Source organism: Hippocampus comes, unplaced genomic scaffold, assembly GCF_001891065.2.
Source record: "Hippocampus comes isolate QL1 unplaced genomic scaffold, H_comes_QL1_v1.1 scaffold474, whole genome shotgun sequence".
Lineage (NCBI taxonomy): Eukaryota > Metazoa > Chordata > Actinopteri > Syngnathiformes > Syngnathidae > Hippocampus > Hippocampus comes.
The window spans coordinates 53,121-69,361 of NW_017804803.1; the positions used below are offsets into that span (position 1 = coordinate 53,121).

General features: G+C 42.6%; 2 protein-coding genes across 10 annotated transcripts in view; one reads left to right on the top strand and one right to left on the bottom strand.

Annotated features, from left to right (window-relative positions):
- Window positions 1-5,352, top strand: part of LOC109531763 (ankyrin repeat and BTB/POZ domain-containing protein 2-like) — a 28,167-nt gene extending 22,815 nt beyond the window's left edge. Inside the window, exons 16-17 of the mRNA XM_019896280.1 lie at window positions 905-1,018; window positions 4,921-5,352. Of these exons, the coding sequence (XP_019751839.1) occupies window positions 905-1,018; window positions 4,921-5,166 (360 nt within the window). The 3' untranslated portion in view covers window positions 5,167-5,352. The remainder of the gene's footprint in view (window positions 1-904; window positions 1,019-4,920) is intronic.
- Window positions 5,353-6,068: 716 nt separating this feature from the next.
- Window positions 6,069-16,241, bottom strand: part of LOC109531237 (serine/threonine-protein kinase BRSK2-like) — a 106,392-nt gene continuing 96,219 nt past the window's right edge. For 8 of the 9 annotated variants that reach the window (XM_019895545.1, XM_019895463.1, XM_019895624.1 and 5 more), the window contains 2 exons: window positions 14,682-14,774; window positions 6,069-8,876 (listed from right to left, as the gene is read on the bottom strand). In XM_019895545.1, coding sequence (XP_019751104.1) covers window positions 8,659-8,876; window positions 14,682-14,774 — 311 coding nt within the window. In that variant the 3' untranslated portion in view covers window positions 6,069-8,658. The remainder of the gene's footprint in view (window positions 8,877-14,681; window positions 14,775-16,241) is intronic. The other variant, XM_019895764.1, reaches the window with a different exon arrangement.

Below are 16,241 nucleotides of genomic sequence, written 5' to 3' on the forward strand. Positions count from 1 at the left end.
TTTAGAGTGTTCATGAACTTCCCATGAATGTTTTGGGAATGTGGGAGGAAACCAGAGTACCCGGAGAAAACCCACACAGGCACCGGGAGAACATGCAAACTCCACACAGGGAGGCCAGAACTGGAATTAAACCCGGCACCTCCGCACTGTGAGGTCGACGCGCTAACCAGTCGATGACCGCCCCACCTTGACCTCGACTTCTTTTGATTGTTTGACAATTTTTAATGACTTCTCAGTACACATTACCCCAACCCCACAGAGCTAAAAGGTCAAATTTTGTATCACAAAAAAGTGTATTAAAAAAAAAAACAAAACTTTTTTTTCATTGTCTAATGCAGTTGTACAATTACATCTATTAAATTTGTTACAAACCCAACCCCGTCATCTTTCCCTCGAACCAACTTTAGTGTTTCTACATCATCGACTTTGAGCGACTGCTTCCAATGTGTAGATGTAATGGACAGGTGTCCTTATGGGGCCCTTTTCACCAAACTAGACATTAAGTAGATCGATGACTGATAAAGCTAACAAAGTTGATAAAGCTCCTCTTCGTGTTTTCATTCCTTGAATATGCCAGCGGAAACAAAGCATTGTGTGTAAAATGACATCAGAAGTAAGGGTCCTTAGCGAGAGCTATCAACTGAACACGTGCGATCACAGATCAGTGAGCGCCATGCGAGAGTAATACACAAGGCGCTGTGCTTAGTTCTATACTAGTATCGGTATTCGGCAAATGGCATCAGGGCGTTATTTCTTAGTACTCTCAGGTACCGATGCCAGCGTTTGCATGCCATATCAAGGTCCCTTCTGAGAGTAATAGCGATGCAACACCAACAATGAATCAATGTTTTTGACACTTACTGTTAATATTATGTTAACATACTGTTTTTATTTTATTTTGCAGCTGTTGCCTGCTGCCAGGTTCTTCCAGCTTACAGGTCTGCAGAGATACTGTGAGATAAAGGTGTCACAAAGCCTGACTCTGGATAATGCTGTTGACATCTACCACACCAGCAAGGTATCTTCTCAACCCTATCGAGCCTACCAATTTGGCCAAAGTGTTTTCAAAAGAATATCTCTCATTGAGTGGTTCATTCTTCATAGAAGCTTACCCGTTGGTTGGATCGCAGGGGCAACGGCTTTAGCTGGGGAGGCCAGACCAGGTTTGGAGTCAAGTCCACCTTTATTGAGTTAAAATCAAATTCGAGTCACAGAGGTCCGAGTGAGTACAAATCAAGTCAGAGTCTAAAAAGGTCCGTGTCCAAGTCCAGATGAGATCAGGAGTAAACAATAAGAAAAATGCAAATTCCACGGCCAGAAAAAGGGCGGCACGATGGTCGACTGGTCAGCACGCTGGCCTCACAGTGCAGAAGTGCAGGGTCCGATTCCAGGTCACGGACTTCCCGTGTGGTGTTTGCAAGTTCTCCTCGTGCCTGTGTGGGTTTTCTTCCACTTTCCAAAAACATGCATGGCAGGCTGACCGGGCACTCCAAATTGTCCCTAGGTGTGAGTGTGAGCGCGGGTGGCTGTCGTCTCTGTGTGCCCTGCGATTGGCTGTCAACCAGTTCAGGGTGTCCCCTGCTTACTGCCCAAAGACAGCGGGGAAAGACTCCAGCATGCCCCGCAACCCTCGTGAAGATAAGAAAATTAGAAAATGGATGGATGGATGGCCAAAAAAAAACTGAAAATTTTCATTTTGCTCAACACTCTTAGAAGGCATGAAATCAGTGCTTGGAAAGTTCAATTTAAACATTTCTTCACGAACCTGGTCATTTCTTGGTTAAAAAAAAACAGAACTAGGCTCATCGTTGTAGGCTCGAACTAGGCTCATCAAAACGAACTTCAATAATCTCCGAATCTTTCCTCTCTTCTGTGACACTCATTGTTGTGGATTTAACGTGACACATCAATCATTTCACTCTACAATCTCATGAGGAAAAACTGTCTTGCTTGTTACTTGAATGCTCTTTTTTAAATGAGAAATTAAGGACTGTAGTTTTTCAACATTAGAGCACAATACATTGACTCATGAAGGTTGTTGTTAAGTAACAAATACAAAACGAACTTCAATAATCTCCGACTCTTTCCTCTCTTCTGTGAAACTCATTGTTGTGGATTTAACGTGACACATCAATCACAGGCTTGTAGCTGTTGAATTTCCAGAGGTCCGCCGTGTTCACAAGAGCTTTTGATGCATGGTGATCTCATCCAAAGACCTTGATGGCCATAGTTAGTGGTTTTTTTTTTCTTTTATATTAACTTTCCCTGCTTAATGATCAAACCAGAGTTGGTCAAGATTTTTCTGCGCCCATGCACATTAAAAAAAAAAAAATTAGATGACAACAATTGCCATTGCTAATGCAGCTTGTTAGGATTCCTGTTGATGACATTTCTCATGAAAGGTACTCAGAGTTATGATGCAAGCACAAATACAATCTATAGTAGGAAATGACCTATCACACACTAAACCCCCTCCCGTCTTCAGGCTACCCAGACGCATGCTGAGACCCCCGCAAGTTTGTCTAATGTCTTTCAGGAAGTAACACACAAGGACCTTAGAAATGACACACAAGGACCTTACTATTTGTTGGTAACCAAATAGTGACTACCAAATGTGGCAACCACCACCCCCAACACACACACACACACCTCCAAGCCATCATTATGCTTAACATACTGCGGGAGGCTCTGTACTACTCAGGTTTCCAAATACGGTGTTTATCACCCCGACATATGAAAGCTCATTGACCATTTGTTTTGTCGGGTTTTCTCCTGGAAGACTAATGAAATGTGGCACTCTTGAGAAGAATAATGAACTGTCGTTCAAAAACCGTTCTCAGGTACCAGAATGAATGTGTTTGCAAAAACTTTGATCAGGCAGAAATACACTTCGTTCAGTTCACATTAGCCCAAAATATGAATGACCATAACCTTTCGGTCATTGAACTCATTCAGTTACAACAGTGCATGGAACGTTTGCTTTATTAACCAAGTGTGCGGATGAGCAACCAAAATAATTTCAAAAACAATGTTGCTTTATTAATGGTGCTCAACCTCTGGGGAGAGATGAGGAGGAAAGGCGTCTACAAAACAGCTTCTAATTCAAAGCAAATGAACGAACTTGAATGTGTCGCTGCCACAAAAAAAAAAAAAAAAAGCAGGTTGACGTTAATTTTCAGGAGAAAAAACATAGTTGGACTTGGTCAAGTTGATAAATATATTTTGCTAGTCCAACAGCTGAGTCCGAGACAAGTCAGAGCCCAAAAAAAAAAAAAAAGCAGGTTGACGTTAATTTTCAGGAGAAAAAACATAGTTGGACTTGGTCAAGTTGATAAATATATTTTGCTAGTCCAACAGCTGAGTCCGAGACAAGTCAGAGCCCAAAAAAAAAAAAAAAGCAGGTTGACGTTAATTTTCAGGAGAAAAAACATAGTTGGACTTGGTCAAGTTGATAAATATATTTTGCTAGTCCAACAGCTGAGTCCGAGACAAGTCAGAGCCCAAAAAAAAAAAAAAAGCAGGTTGACGTTAATTTTCAGGAGAAAAAACATAGTTGGACTTGGTCAAGTTGATAAATATATTTTGCTAGTCCAACAGCTGAGTCCGAGACAAGTCAGAGCCCAAAAAAAAAAAAAAAAAGCAGGTTGACGTTAATTTTCAGGAGTAAAAACATAGTTGGACTTGGTCAAGTTGATAAATATATTTTGCTAGTCCAACAGCTGAGTCCGAGACAAGTCAGAGACCAAAAAAAAAAAAACCAAGGAGTAAGTCCGGACTTCAAGACTACAATCCTGGGCCAGACTTGATCTCCCCAGTCACTTCGTCCAGATCTTTCTGGTGAATCCTAAGGTATTCCCAGGCCAGCCTGCAGGCATTGTCTCTCCAGCGTGTTCTGGGTCATCCCCATAGCCTCCAGCCGATGTGACTTGCCCGGAATTCTTCACCACAGTGGCTCATTCAGGAGGCATCCTAACCAGATGCCAGAGCGACATAATCTGGATCTTCTCAATGCGGAGGAGCAGCGGGTTGACTCTGAGTCCCTAGGTTTGGTACCCCATACTCCCGAAGCAACCCCTTACGGAATTTTTAGAGGCACACAGTTGAAAGCCTTCTCCAAGGCCACAAAACACATGGTTGATCAAACTCCCATGCATCCCCGAGGACCCTGCTCAGAGTGTAGAGCTGTTCCACTGTTCCATGGCCAGTACAAAAACCACACTACTCCGCCTGAATCTGAAATTTGGTATCCCTTTGGACTCGCCTTTCCATCATCCCTGAAGTGAAGAGACCTTACCAGAGTCTCCAGATTCTGCTTCCTCAAAAGAATGTGTGTCGGTGGAACTGAGGGTGTCTTCCAAGTATTCTCCTCAACGACTCACATCATCCCGAGTCGAGGTCAGCTCCGACCCATCTACATTAAACACAGTGTTAATGGTGCACTGCTAACATAACACCACTTAGGTTCTGATTGTGGAGGGGGCAGTCCGCCCAATCATGCCATTCCAGGTCTCACTGTCATTGCCCATGTGAGCACTGAAGTCACCCAGTAGAACGGTGCATAGGCACAACTAACAGTCAGGACCCATCCCCCTGGCCTGAAGGCGGAGTGAGGCCTCCCTCTCGTTTACAGGAGTGAATCCCAGTATGTTCAAAAAGCATGTCCTCAGTTGGTGCATCGGCATCAACAACAGTCAGGAACCATCCCCTTGACTCGAAGGCAGTGTGAGGCCACCTGACCCCGATGGCCGCTCACACAGTTGGTGAGCCCATGAGAAGACACCAAATTTTCCATTGACAAAACTAAACACCCTGCAATTATGGTTTAGTGATGAAGATGTTGAGTGACAAGTTACATTTTAAAGACCTGCATGAATTTGTCTCAAGTCACTATCAATATAATGGATGTGTGTGTCTTCACAGCTCCACAGAGCCGGTGACCTGTACAGGTTTTGTGAAGGATTCTTCCTAAAGAACATGGAGCAGCTACTGAGCAGGGAGGACTTCCATCGCCTGCTGTTCTGTGCGAGTGGGCAGGAGCAGTTCTGCACAAGGACGGGCAAGTGGTATAGTCTGGGACTGGACCAGAACCAGGATGGCCTCCTTAAGAATCTGGAGGCAGCACTGATTAACAGACTTTACTTTCTCCATACTGGTTGTCGCGAGTAGAACCATCATGTTCTTGAACATACCATATCGTATGGGAAAACGAACTGGCGAGATGATGCATGACTGTGATTCTACTTACGCTTTGGATATATATTTTTCTTACTCTCTTCACAACTTTTTATCTCACCATTTAATGTTGATCCCTGTCAGGCTGGTGTTTTGTTATGGAATAAAAATTGAAAACAACACATCTGTTCTATTTATTGCCTATCCTCACTCGGGTCACTTTGGCTGAGACAGGGTACATCCTGGACTGGTCGCCAGCCAGGCACAGGGCACATATAGACAAACAATCATTCACAACAACTTAGACAACAATTTAGAGTGTTGATGAACCTACCATGCATCTTTTGGAAATGTGAATAATAACAGAAATACCAGAAGAAAACCCACATAGGAATGGGGGGAAACATGTGAACTCCATACTGGAAGGCCAGAGCCCGAATTTCAACACACAACCTCTGAATTGTGAGGTGGATGTGTTTATCACTCTTCCACCTTGCAACCAATAAAATAAAATACATTTAACAAAACGCACATGCAGCTTACTCATTTGATGTTTGAAAATTGATGTCTCGTGAGGTACAGACGAGTCTAACGAAAAATGAAATTTAGTTGAAGAAGTTCCGACTGATTTTAGACTCCTATTCCCCCCCCCTCCAAGTCTAGTCTCATTTGGAATTTTACAAAGTATTTCAATTTCGAGGCAACGTGCGCTATACATGAATGTATTGACACGTCTTTATCATTTCTTTTTACACCGTGTAATGGACCTTGAATTGTTTTTCCAAATCCTTTGAATGAACAAACACTGTATACTTCAAGAGTGAGTGGGTGGTCAATTTATTTAAAGGATGACACACCAAACAAAACTTCGACCACAACACACCAGACACATACTGCACATTGAAAATGCTTTATTTTGAATGACCTGAATTTTTCCCCTCTAAATCATTTTCGACAATAGTTTTGTGAGACTGATGCCCTGAAATCGTTGATATTCTAAAATAACACATTAAAAAAAATATATTGTTCAACTGTTTGTTTCTCATAACCTTAATAGCAAGGGAGTCCACGATGGTCCTCTTTAGACCGACGCGTGTCTTTATGAGGTCAAATAAAGTCGGATTATTATTTGAAGAATCACTGCAAAGATTATGCAGCACAACAATCAAGCCCAAATGTGTATACCCTTGACGTGTCGACTCAACAGTTTTAACAAAAGTACACCCATCTCCAAAGTCAACAGATTTATTTTCTTTAGCACTGAAGTTGTTCACAGTAACATCACGAGGGAATGCATTGCCACTGGTGATCCCGCTCATTCGTTATCCTCCGAGTCCATGTTGTGTGCTCTGTATTCCCAATGTAGAAAAAGAGGAAAGCCAACAATGAAAGATATTGCTTTTAACTGCTCACTGAATAGCCAACAGCCACGCAGCTGAGTGTGTGACCCGGTCGCCAGCGAGGTCCCACGTGGAGAGACACAAAGTCGGGAGGATGAATTGCATGGTAAATGGTATGCACATCAACGAAAAGAAGTGGTTAAGGTCAGAGGAAAAAGTATGACTCAATAAGATCAAAGCACATTGGTAACATAAATGAGTTGAAAGAGAAAAAGGGAACAGGAGAACAAGTCTTACAACGACATGCAAAGAAAAGACAAATGCTGAACATGCAAACAACCTTTGGAGTTCAAAACTAAGTAGGAATCCTCCTGGTGTGTTGAAACAAGCTTGTAAGTCAACCTGTCTTATTTACAAGATGAGCGCTTGGTGAGATCTGAGTCATCATACAAACTGATAATTAACAACAAAGGGATTGTTCCTTTCAAAGAGCTACGTCTACATTCTTAAGTTAGGGTCAATCATTTCCCCCCAAACATATATTACAAGGTTACTTTCACCCAGGGAGAGAAAAAGAATGAACTTCCACAAAACATCTCTGCCGCCAAATAACTTAAATAAACATGGCAAAAGCAAATAATGGGACCAAAAATGCTTCAACATATTTTATAAATAAGAGAGAATAAATTAATAACAAAAATAAAGTACAAAAATAGACGCAGCATTGGTTCAATCTTCATCCTGCATTCGATTAAAAAAAAAAAAACAAACAAACAAAAAAAAAACATTTCAAGTCAGGGGTTAAATGTTCTGATCCACTCATTAAAAGTGCAAAAGGAAAATGAGATGGGTTGATGTGTTGTCAGAGAGGCCCAGTCACAGCAGGTCAAGGCATCCTGCGTTCATTGTAAAAAAAAAATAAAAAAAATGCATGCAAAATAATACACACATAAATGCCAAATGGTGATTGGATTCAGTCGTCGTTTCGTGTCGAAATTACGAATTTTAAAAAAATCGCCAAATGAAAAATACTCGTAGGGATGCTAGCCCACTTACATCAATTATCTGGTTAGTTGTAACGCAAATGTTGTTTTAACTGCTTTGACATCTGCAGGGATACAATGTTTTCAAACGTACAACAAACTGTAAAATTCTATTACCCCCCCCCCCCCCAATATCATCTTTGCAATTCCAAGGATTCAATGTTTTCCGATAGTTATGGGTTCCCGATGTGACCAGGCCTTCACTACTGAGAACAGAACATCTCCAAATAATTCTAAAAACATGTCACATCAACAGTTTATGTAGCTACAAAACAACACTTAATTTGTACAACAGAAGATCATTCATTTAATGCAGCATCCCGAGCCCCGCGCATTTTTGGGCCGCATTCGAAACTAATGACCCAAAGCTTAAAAATCCAATGAAAGAGATCTTGATAAAGAATCACAGACCATCTAAGTTATCCTTCTCACCATCTGGCTCTGCTTCCTTCCTCCTTCTATCGTTTGCGTGCAAGTCAATACATCCCACATTTTTGTTTTGTTCACATCGGCATGTTTTCATGTACACATGGGAGGAACTGAAGCAAAAATAAAGTTAAAGATGTGTGCGAATGGACAAACGTCACTGTCTTAAGGCTACTACTTTTTTTTCCTCTTTTTTCCTTCTTACAACTCATTCAGGAAGAGTTTGGGCTGGCGGGGGGGTGAAATGGGACTGACAACGGGCTTGAAGAGAGGGAAGTGGAGCCAAGTGAGGGAGAGTGCTCAGTCTTTTCTGCAGACGCTGGTGGCGACGGAGGGCCGCAAGCAGGCCGGCCGCTGTAGGCCGTTCTCAAGGAGGTGCCGAGGTTAATAGTTATTGTGGATGATCCCTGGTAACAGAGACAAGTCAAGCTATCAAACATGGGAGGAACACACCCCGGGGACAGAGAGTGTGACAGAAGGCGGAGCCAACACAGCTGCAGTACAATTGCTACAAATTAATTGAAATAGCCATTCCCATTATGCTGTATAAAATCCAGAGGCAAAGAAGAAATATTTGAGTGGTGTGTCCCATCTAAAGGGCCACACAAGCAGCTCTCCATCTTGTTTCATGACCCGTTAACAACCTTTCTCGTCTAGACATGCACAGCGACTGCTCCTTAAGGTTGTTCTTGTGTCCTGGTAGCCGTCTTTGTTTTGTCTTTGCCAGCGGGGCATTTCGAGTCATTGGGCGGGGGCTGGTGGGACCTGCTGCCGGGAGCATGCTTGGCGGGGGAGCTAGACTCGACAGGAGCGCCGGGGGAGTGGGACGCTTGGGTGTTCTTGTCGTCTGAAAAAAGCTGTTTAATTACGTCAAAGAAGTTACTCAACGGGCTGCCTACACAGACGGATAAAGAACAGAAAAAACAGAGAGAGAGAGAACAAAAAACAGATGAGCAATGGGGTTAACATGAGGAGAGGGATGAGAGGAAGAGCCGAGCTGGAGAAAACGAGACTCTTGTACATCTGAGAGGGACGTGTGGGTGTGTTGCATCCGACAGGCTCTCGATGGTCTCACATCATCCGCTCTGACTTCTGTTTTTATTGCTTATGCAAGTCACCTCATAGTATCTGCCACGACCCCCGCTATCTACAACCAAAACACACACACAGTGTCACTAAAAATGTGACATTATTAGAAGATGCTCATCATAAGAGTGTGGCTGGTCAGTGTCGGCAATCTCATCCTGAGTCCTTAAGAAGGCAGAAGATGCTCATCATAATAGTGTGGCTGGTCAGTGTCGGCAATCTCATCCTGAGAGATTTTTACTTCAAAAAGCAAAGGCTGCACACGATGAAATTTGGACCACATTAAAAAGAACTCTTTGCCATGAAACACATTTGTGCTGCGTTCAGACGTGAGGTGAGCATTTCTGGTGGTGCGATTCCATACATCAAATCAATGCATTTCACGCGGTCGGGCACTGTTACACAAGGCGTTTGGTGCTATGGGCCGCGCCCAGAAAATCGGCACATTTGCCTCTTGGCCCAAGTTATAAAATGCCTCACAACAGCCAATCGACTTCGAGAACGGACCATGTCGCACACGGCGTCCTGTACAGGTGCTTTTTGAGCACTGGACTACTTAAGGACTGCCACGCCGACCATTTGCTGTTGGATTATTCGCCTTGCTCACGACTCTCGTCGCAAGTAATTATTTTCTCGGTTTGTGAACTTGTTCATTCTGCTCTTGTTCATGCCATAGTTTATCTCGTTTTGTAAATTGTGTTTATGTTGTATGAGTCATAGTGCTCTTTTGTATTTTTCTCATAATTGGATTTTCTTGTCTTTTTATGACAAGCGATTTACGTTCTTTTCTCCTTGCCTTCTGCAAGCGCTTCTTGTTTATTATGCTTTATCCTGATTCTGAGTACCAGCAACCTAATTTGTACTTTGTTGGTCTTGCGCCTTCTGTAATAAAGCTTTTTGTAAAAGCCTTTTTGTCCCTGTCTACATTTGTGGGATCCACCCCTATTTGGACAAAAACAGTATCACGTCTGCCCAAAATCTGAGATCACAACAAGTTACATGACGTTGGTACATTCAAACAACCTCAAAATACAAGGTATAATTAAATAGAGATTTGAGAAGCGAATAGTAATGAACTGCAGTTCAATTACGGGTTCTCAGATTGAAAGCACCCTAAAACAGAACTGAAGACACTGGACCATAGAGAGCAGAAAGTGGACATTGTCAACCCTGGTGAGGGATGCATGTCAAATTGATTTAATCAGTCTCATTTTCTTTTGCTGAGATGGAGAGCTAATTGGCACAGTGGAAGACAACTCATGACAGTGGCCCGCAGAAGAACCACACAACCCATCTGGCTCTGCAGCCACCGATCCAATTAATACATTTAGAAATGGATCATTTCATGCACCGTTGATTTATTTGGACTTATTCTGGAAAGTGAGCAAAGAACAAGTGTAGCCATCTGCAGCCCGTGGACACTCATTTGTGAATTTCCAGGCTTTCGTTGACACCACCAGTTGCAGCTTGTTTGCAGCTCTTGTTGCCTTCGAATTTGTCTCCAGTAAGTAAAAAAAAACAAACAAACAAAAAAACCCACTTTTATTTGGTTGAAATCAGGCATTACAGTTTATTCATTTGCAACAAGCTTCCAGACAGTTGCAGGTTTGGGGCAGTAAATGTTGGCTTGGTAAAACTACATATTCTGTGTTCCTATGGCCAATTTTCAAACTCTAACTTACTCTTACACTTGAAGTACAGAGTATCAATTTAAGTTGAGAGGGAAGTAGTAAAATGAAGCGAGAGCAAGGATTTAATGGAACAAGGGATTTGAAGAATTTCATGTGTGTGTGGGATAGAAAACTGCAGTTGTTTGTTTACATTAAAACAGATATCATGCATCATGTGATTGCATTATTCATATTTCTACATTCCGGTGACCTCACATCGCACACTAAAGATTTGTCTTGTTCATCTCTCTCATAGACAAGCAAATTCAAACAACATGTAGACTGTGCAACAAGAGGGAATAACTCGACCTCCTGTATCCAAAATGCCAATGTGACGGAAGCGCATATTTTTATCATATAAATATATCTATTTTATTTATCCATTTCCATTCTTATAACTGCTATTACATTTATTGTCTTTTATGTTCCAACCTACATACTTTGTTACAGCTGCAGCTGTTCTAATTTTAAGTGCTTTATCCGTAAAGTGGAGTTGAGCTGCATTTGCTATGTCATTCTATCAAGCCTGTCGTAGATCTGTCTTTCATTGCAGAAACGTCTTCCAAAGCTCCTTTTAGCTCTCCATCTTACTTCTATCACAGCAACATCCATCCATTAAGACAAAGGCAGTTGGTAAGTGCAGTAACACAGTCAAGAGAGGAGAGAACATGCATCAGTACAGCCGACAAATAAATGCACATTTACTTAGAAGCTTAAAGTTGGTCTCCAAATGTTGCTCCATCTTGTCGCCTTGTTGTGATTTACTTACCATGTTAATTCTCCAGAAACACAGAGACTTGCATGATACATGATGTTTCACTGCGGTGGATTTTTCAAATGGAAAGCTGATGAGGAGCGGCGACGTACAACACGGTGTTAACGATTACCATGCAAGGTTTGCACAGGTACACATATACTAGCGCAGACGCACTCACACAATCTTTTCAATTGAATTGATATTTAACTGATTCGGTTTTTGAAGATACCTGTCGTTGTATTGTTGCCTTCTTTCTTTTATCTGGTCAAATATATTTCTATAGTATCCCTTGCGATTTATGTTATTCGGGGCTGTTTTGTTGGAATGTTCTTGTCGTGCTTCCTAAGGAACAATGCCTCAGCAGTGCGGTTGGTTTTAATTAGTTTTTCGAGCAGGTTTTTAGTTTTAGTAAGTGTCTCCATCCATCCATTATTCAAGCTGAGGGGTCATGGGATGGCTGGAGCCTACCCCAGCTGTCTTCGGACGGTAGGTGGGGTACACCCTGAAGTGATTGCCAGTCAATCACAGGGCAGACATAGAAAAACGACCATTCACACTCCTCACAATCACACCTAGGGGCAATTTAGAGTGTTCAATTAACCTACCATGCATGTTTTTGTAATGAGGGAAGAAACCAGAGTACCCGGAGAAAACCCACGCAGGCACGGGGAGAACATGCAAACTCCACACAGGAAGCTATCCACCGTGCTGCCCTACATATAGGTGGCAGGAGGTTCAGTTAGAAGGGCGGTTCTCACCCCCTCACGAATACATAAACACAGAGACACATTTCGAATTCAGATTTCACTTTCTGCATTCTTTGTTACATTTTATGCATGCTGCGTGAATAACATTAATGTTTAGCAAGAACCCAATCTGTGTTGGCTGTGCAATAACGATTTTCAACTTGGATTGCCTGAGTTTTTGCCCGAGTTTTGTGGGAAGAGTTTGGTGAGGCCATGGAAGCCGACTTCCGGACGGCTTCGAGGAAATTCTAGTCCACCATCCGACGTCTCAGGAGGGGGAAGTAATGCACCACTAACATTGTGTACAGTGGGGATGGGGCGCTGCTGACCTCGACTCGAGACGTTGTGAGTCGGTTGTGAGGACTTCAAAGACCTCCTCAAATCCACCAACATGCCTTCCTTGGAGGAAGCAGAGTATGAAGACCCTGAGGTGGGCTCTCCTATCTCTGTGGTTGAAGTCACAGACCAATGTGGTTAAAGAGCTCCTCGTGGCAAGGCCCCAGGGGTGGATGAGATCCGCCCGGAGTTCCTCAAGGCTCTGGATGTTGTGGGGCTGTTCTGTTTGACACGCCTCTGCAACATCGCATGGTCATCGGGGAGAGTGCCTCTGGATTGGCAGACCCCGGGGTGGTGGGCCTTTTTTTTTTTTTTTTTTTTTAAAGGGATGTGTTCCGACTCCAGGGGGGATCACACTCCTCCGCCTCCCTGGTTAGGCCAATTCAGGGGTGCTGGAGAGGAGGGTCCATCGGGAAGTCGAGCCTCAGATTGAGGAGGAGCAGTGTGGTTTTCGTCTTCAGTGTTGTCTTCTCCTCAACATTGAGAGGAGCCAGATGAGGTGGCTCGGGCATCTGATTAGGATATCTCATGAACGCCCCCCTAGTGAGGTGTTCTGGGAAGAGCTCGAAGAAGTGGCTGGGGAGAGGCAAGTCTGGGCTTCCCTGCTAAAGCTGCTGCCCCCGCGACCCGACCCCGGATAAGCGGTAGAAAATGGATGGCTGGATGGAACTTGGATTGCCCAAAGCAATTATTTTGCCTCTTGACTCGTCAAAGAGAACGGTCGCAATAAATCAACAAATCTGATCATATGTAAATTGCAGCATAACACACCATCAAGCAGCTGCTCTTGAATAATCATCATCACTATTTAATAGCCTGAAAGGTCTATACAAACTAAAAATAAAGACAATTAAGATGCTAGTACATTCCGTTTTGATGAAACCTTTCAGCGTGTACCACTATTGCTGACATAATTATTATGTGTAGCTTATAAACGATGTTGCAACTTTGAATTGAAGACGATAATGTGGCCTTAAGATTTTTAGCTGTAAATGTTTAGTGTAGGGGCAGCATGGTGGCAGACTGGTTAGCACGATCAGCGGAGCAGAAAATGGATGGATGGATGAATGTTTCGAGTATTTTAAAATGGAACCAAAAAGTACTACTGTATATACACTTGGATGACCATTAGTCTGCAAGTATTTATAAATACAAAAAGAAATACAGTACATGTAAACATATTTCAGTCTTCTCAGCTATCAAGTTAGATTTCATGAACTATAAGCTTGGCGAGGATACTGGGAAATTCAATGTGGGCAATGTTTCTCCTCTTGAAAGGCATTTTTCTTCCTGCAGTTAAACAGACTCGGATGTGTACCTTGGACACATCAGATTATCTTCTACATCTCTCTTTAAGATTCTCTCTTGAGATTCTTGACATTTGTAAATAATACATCACAGGCCATGCTTCATTTTAGAAAGTGTTACACTCATGCTTGGACCTGTCAGCCAGGCAAACATATGCGTCCTGATGGTGATGGCAGCAATGTAAGCAACACACGAAAAGCAGTGTGATTCTGACATGTGGCTGGGTTCTTATTCTGTTTCATCACAAGACTGAACCATTATAAACTCAATAACCACAAAATGGGGAGAATTCTACCGCATCACATTAAGACATAGAACGTAAAGTGACACTTTTCTTTTTTTTTTCAAAAATCCGTCTGTCCTAAGGCAGCCCAAAACGTTAAATCGAATCCAAAATATGACTGCATACCATCATTTACGATTGTAGTTATTGTAGGTACATAATCAGCATACTGATAACTTAAAAAAAAAATCCAATTCAGAGCCGAAATGTGCTTCTTCAAAAGCCTGTGTGATTTCTTCTCAACAGGGATGAATTACAGTGGGGATGGAAGACCCTTTACGCATTGCGAACCTTGTGACTACCTCATACTGAGTGTGGATGTGGCCGATCATGGTTTGCTGGCGCGTACATGCATTTTGGGATGCGGTGTGCAAAAGCAGTGCTCTGAGCCGAGCTGATTGGGTTAAAGCCGAGTGTGGCTGTGATCAGTGCCAGGATGCCGAGTGAGGCAGGAGGGAGCTGTGAGGAAAAGGTTTGGGGGATAAAGGAGAAGAGGGAGAGTTCAATAACTTACCGGAGATCTGGGGCTGGATGCCTGACTGGTCATTGGAGCTGAGCAATTGGGCCTGAATAATCTCCACCACACGCTTGAAACGTCGGCTGGGACCTGATGATGAAGCAAATTATTCTTATAACATTTGAAACGTCATCAAAGACACCCAGGGAGGAAAACATCACACTCTTGATTGGAATCCAGCCATACTGAATTGGAACATGATCTGTAGCGTTTTCTTGATTTCAAGCAAGGATTGGTTTCTTACAATACTTTGGGTGTTCCAAAAGTCTTGGTCACATTTGAAGTCCCCATATCTCCTTAACTATGTATGGTAGTGAGATAAAAGTCGTGCCATTTTAAAGCTAATTCCATGAAGTTTTTCGTAAGGCTATATATTTTTTTATTTCTTTTCAGACCCATTAATGGCGTTCACTCAACCAGAAAAGGCGTTTTGTGTGCTTGAATTTGCAAAAACTGAATCATGGACTGTTGTTCAACGTGCATTTCGCAGAAAATTCGGAAAAGAGCCACCAGAAAGGAAGTCCATAGTGAGATGGCATAGTAAATTCATAACGGATGGGAGCTCATGTTTTAAGATGAAGGCACGAATAACAGAAGCTGTTGCAACCATTGACAATGCAATGCTGAGACGCGTTTGGCAAGAATTTAAAGAATCGGCTTGATGTGTGTCGTCTGACCAATGGTCCTCACATTGAACATCTTTGAACATTCCATGTAAAAATTGAGATTACAAGCTTTCTGAATTTACCAGATGCGTTTTTATATTCTAAAGAGTCTCTGAGATATTCAATGTCAAAATGTGCCCAAGACCTTTGGAACACCTTTGTACTTTGGGTTTCTTTTCAGATGACAATCACACGTTCACATTCTTACTTACTACTGAATTACAGTGTTCGGGAAAGCAAAAATAGACTTTTTGGCAGGACTGCGGGAAGAAACTGAAGTATCCCCTGATGCCCTGGCAAACTCCACACAGAACCTTCTTACTCTGAAACATGATTTTGTAGCAAACAGGTACTGTAGTTTGTAGGTATCTGGATCTCCTTCTAGGGAGGGTGCCATCTTTCTAGAAACATATCCAACAGGGAGCCAGGTTGAAAAACCTCCAAGGCTGTGGTGTCGTTGAGCAAGAGATGGAAACCATGAACTGTTCCCTGAGCACTTGAGTAGCCACCTGCTCCAGTGTATGTCACTAACATTGTGTGTTTGCTTGGCCACTACCATGATAGGTCAAATGCAGTGGTCAAATATCATGTGTGTACATGACAAATAAAATGATGATTCTTCTTGTTCCTCCAAGTGTTTCGAGAGAAGATGGGTATAGAGTTACAGGTTACCCACCGCTATGCTGGACGCTAACTATTTTCCTGTATGGGGATACGATGAATGTGCAGGAGCAAGTCTATTTGTTGGAATACAACAGAGTAGGATATAATAGTACAGAACCATCCATCCATCTATTATCCGAGTGTCACCCGTGAGCTGTAAACTATACCAGCTGTGTTCTGGCAGCAAGTGGGATACACCCTGAACCGAATTGAATTGCAGGGCACACAT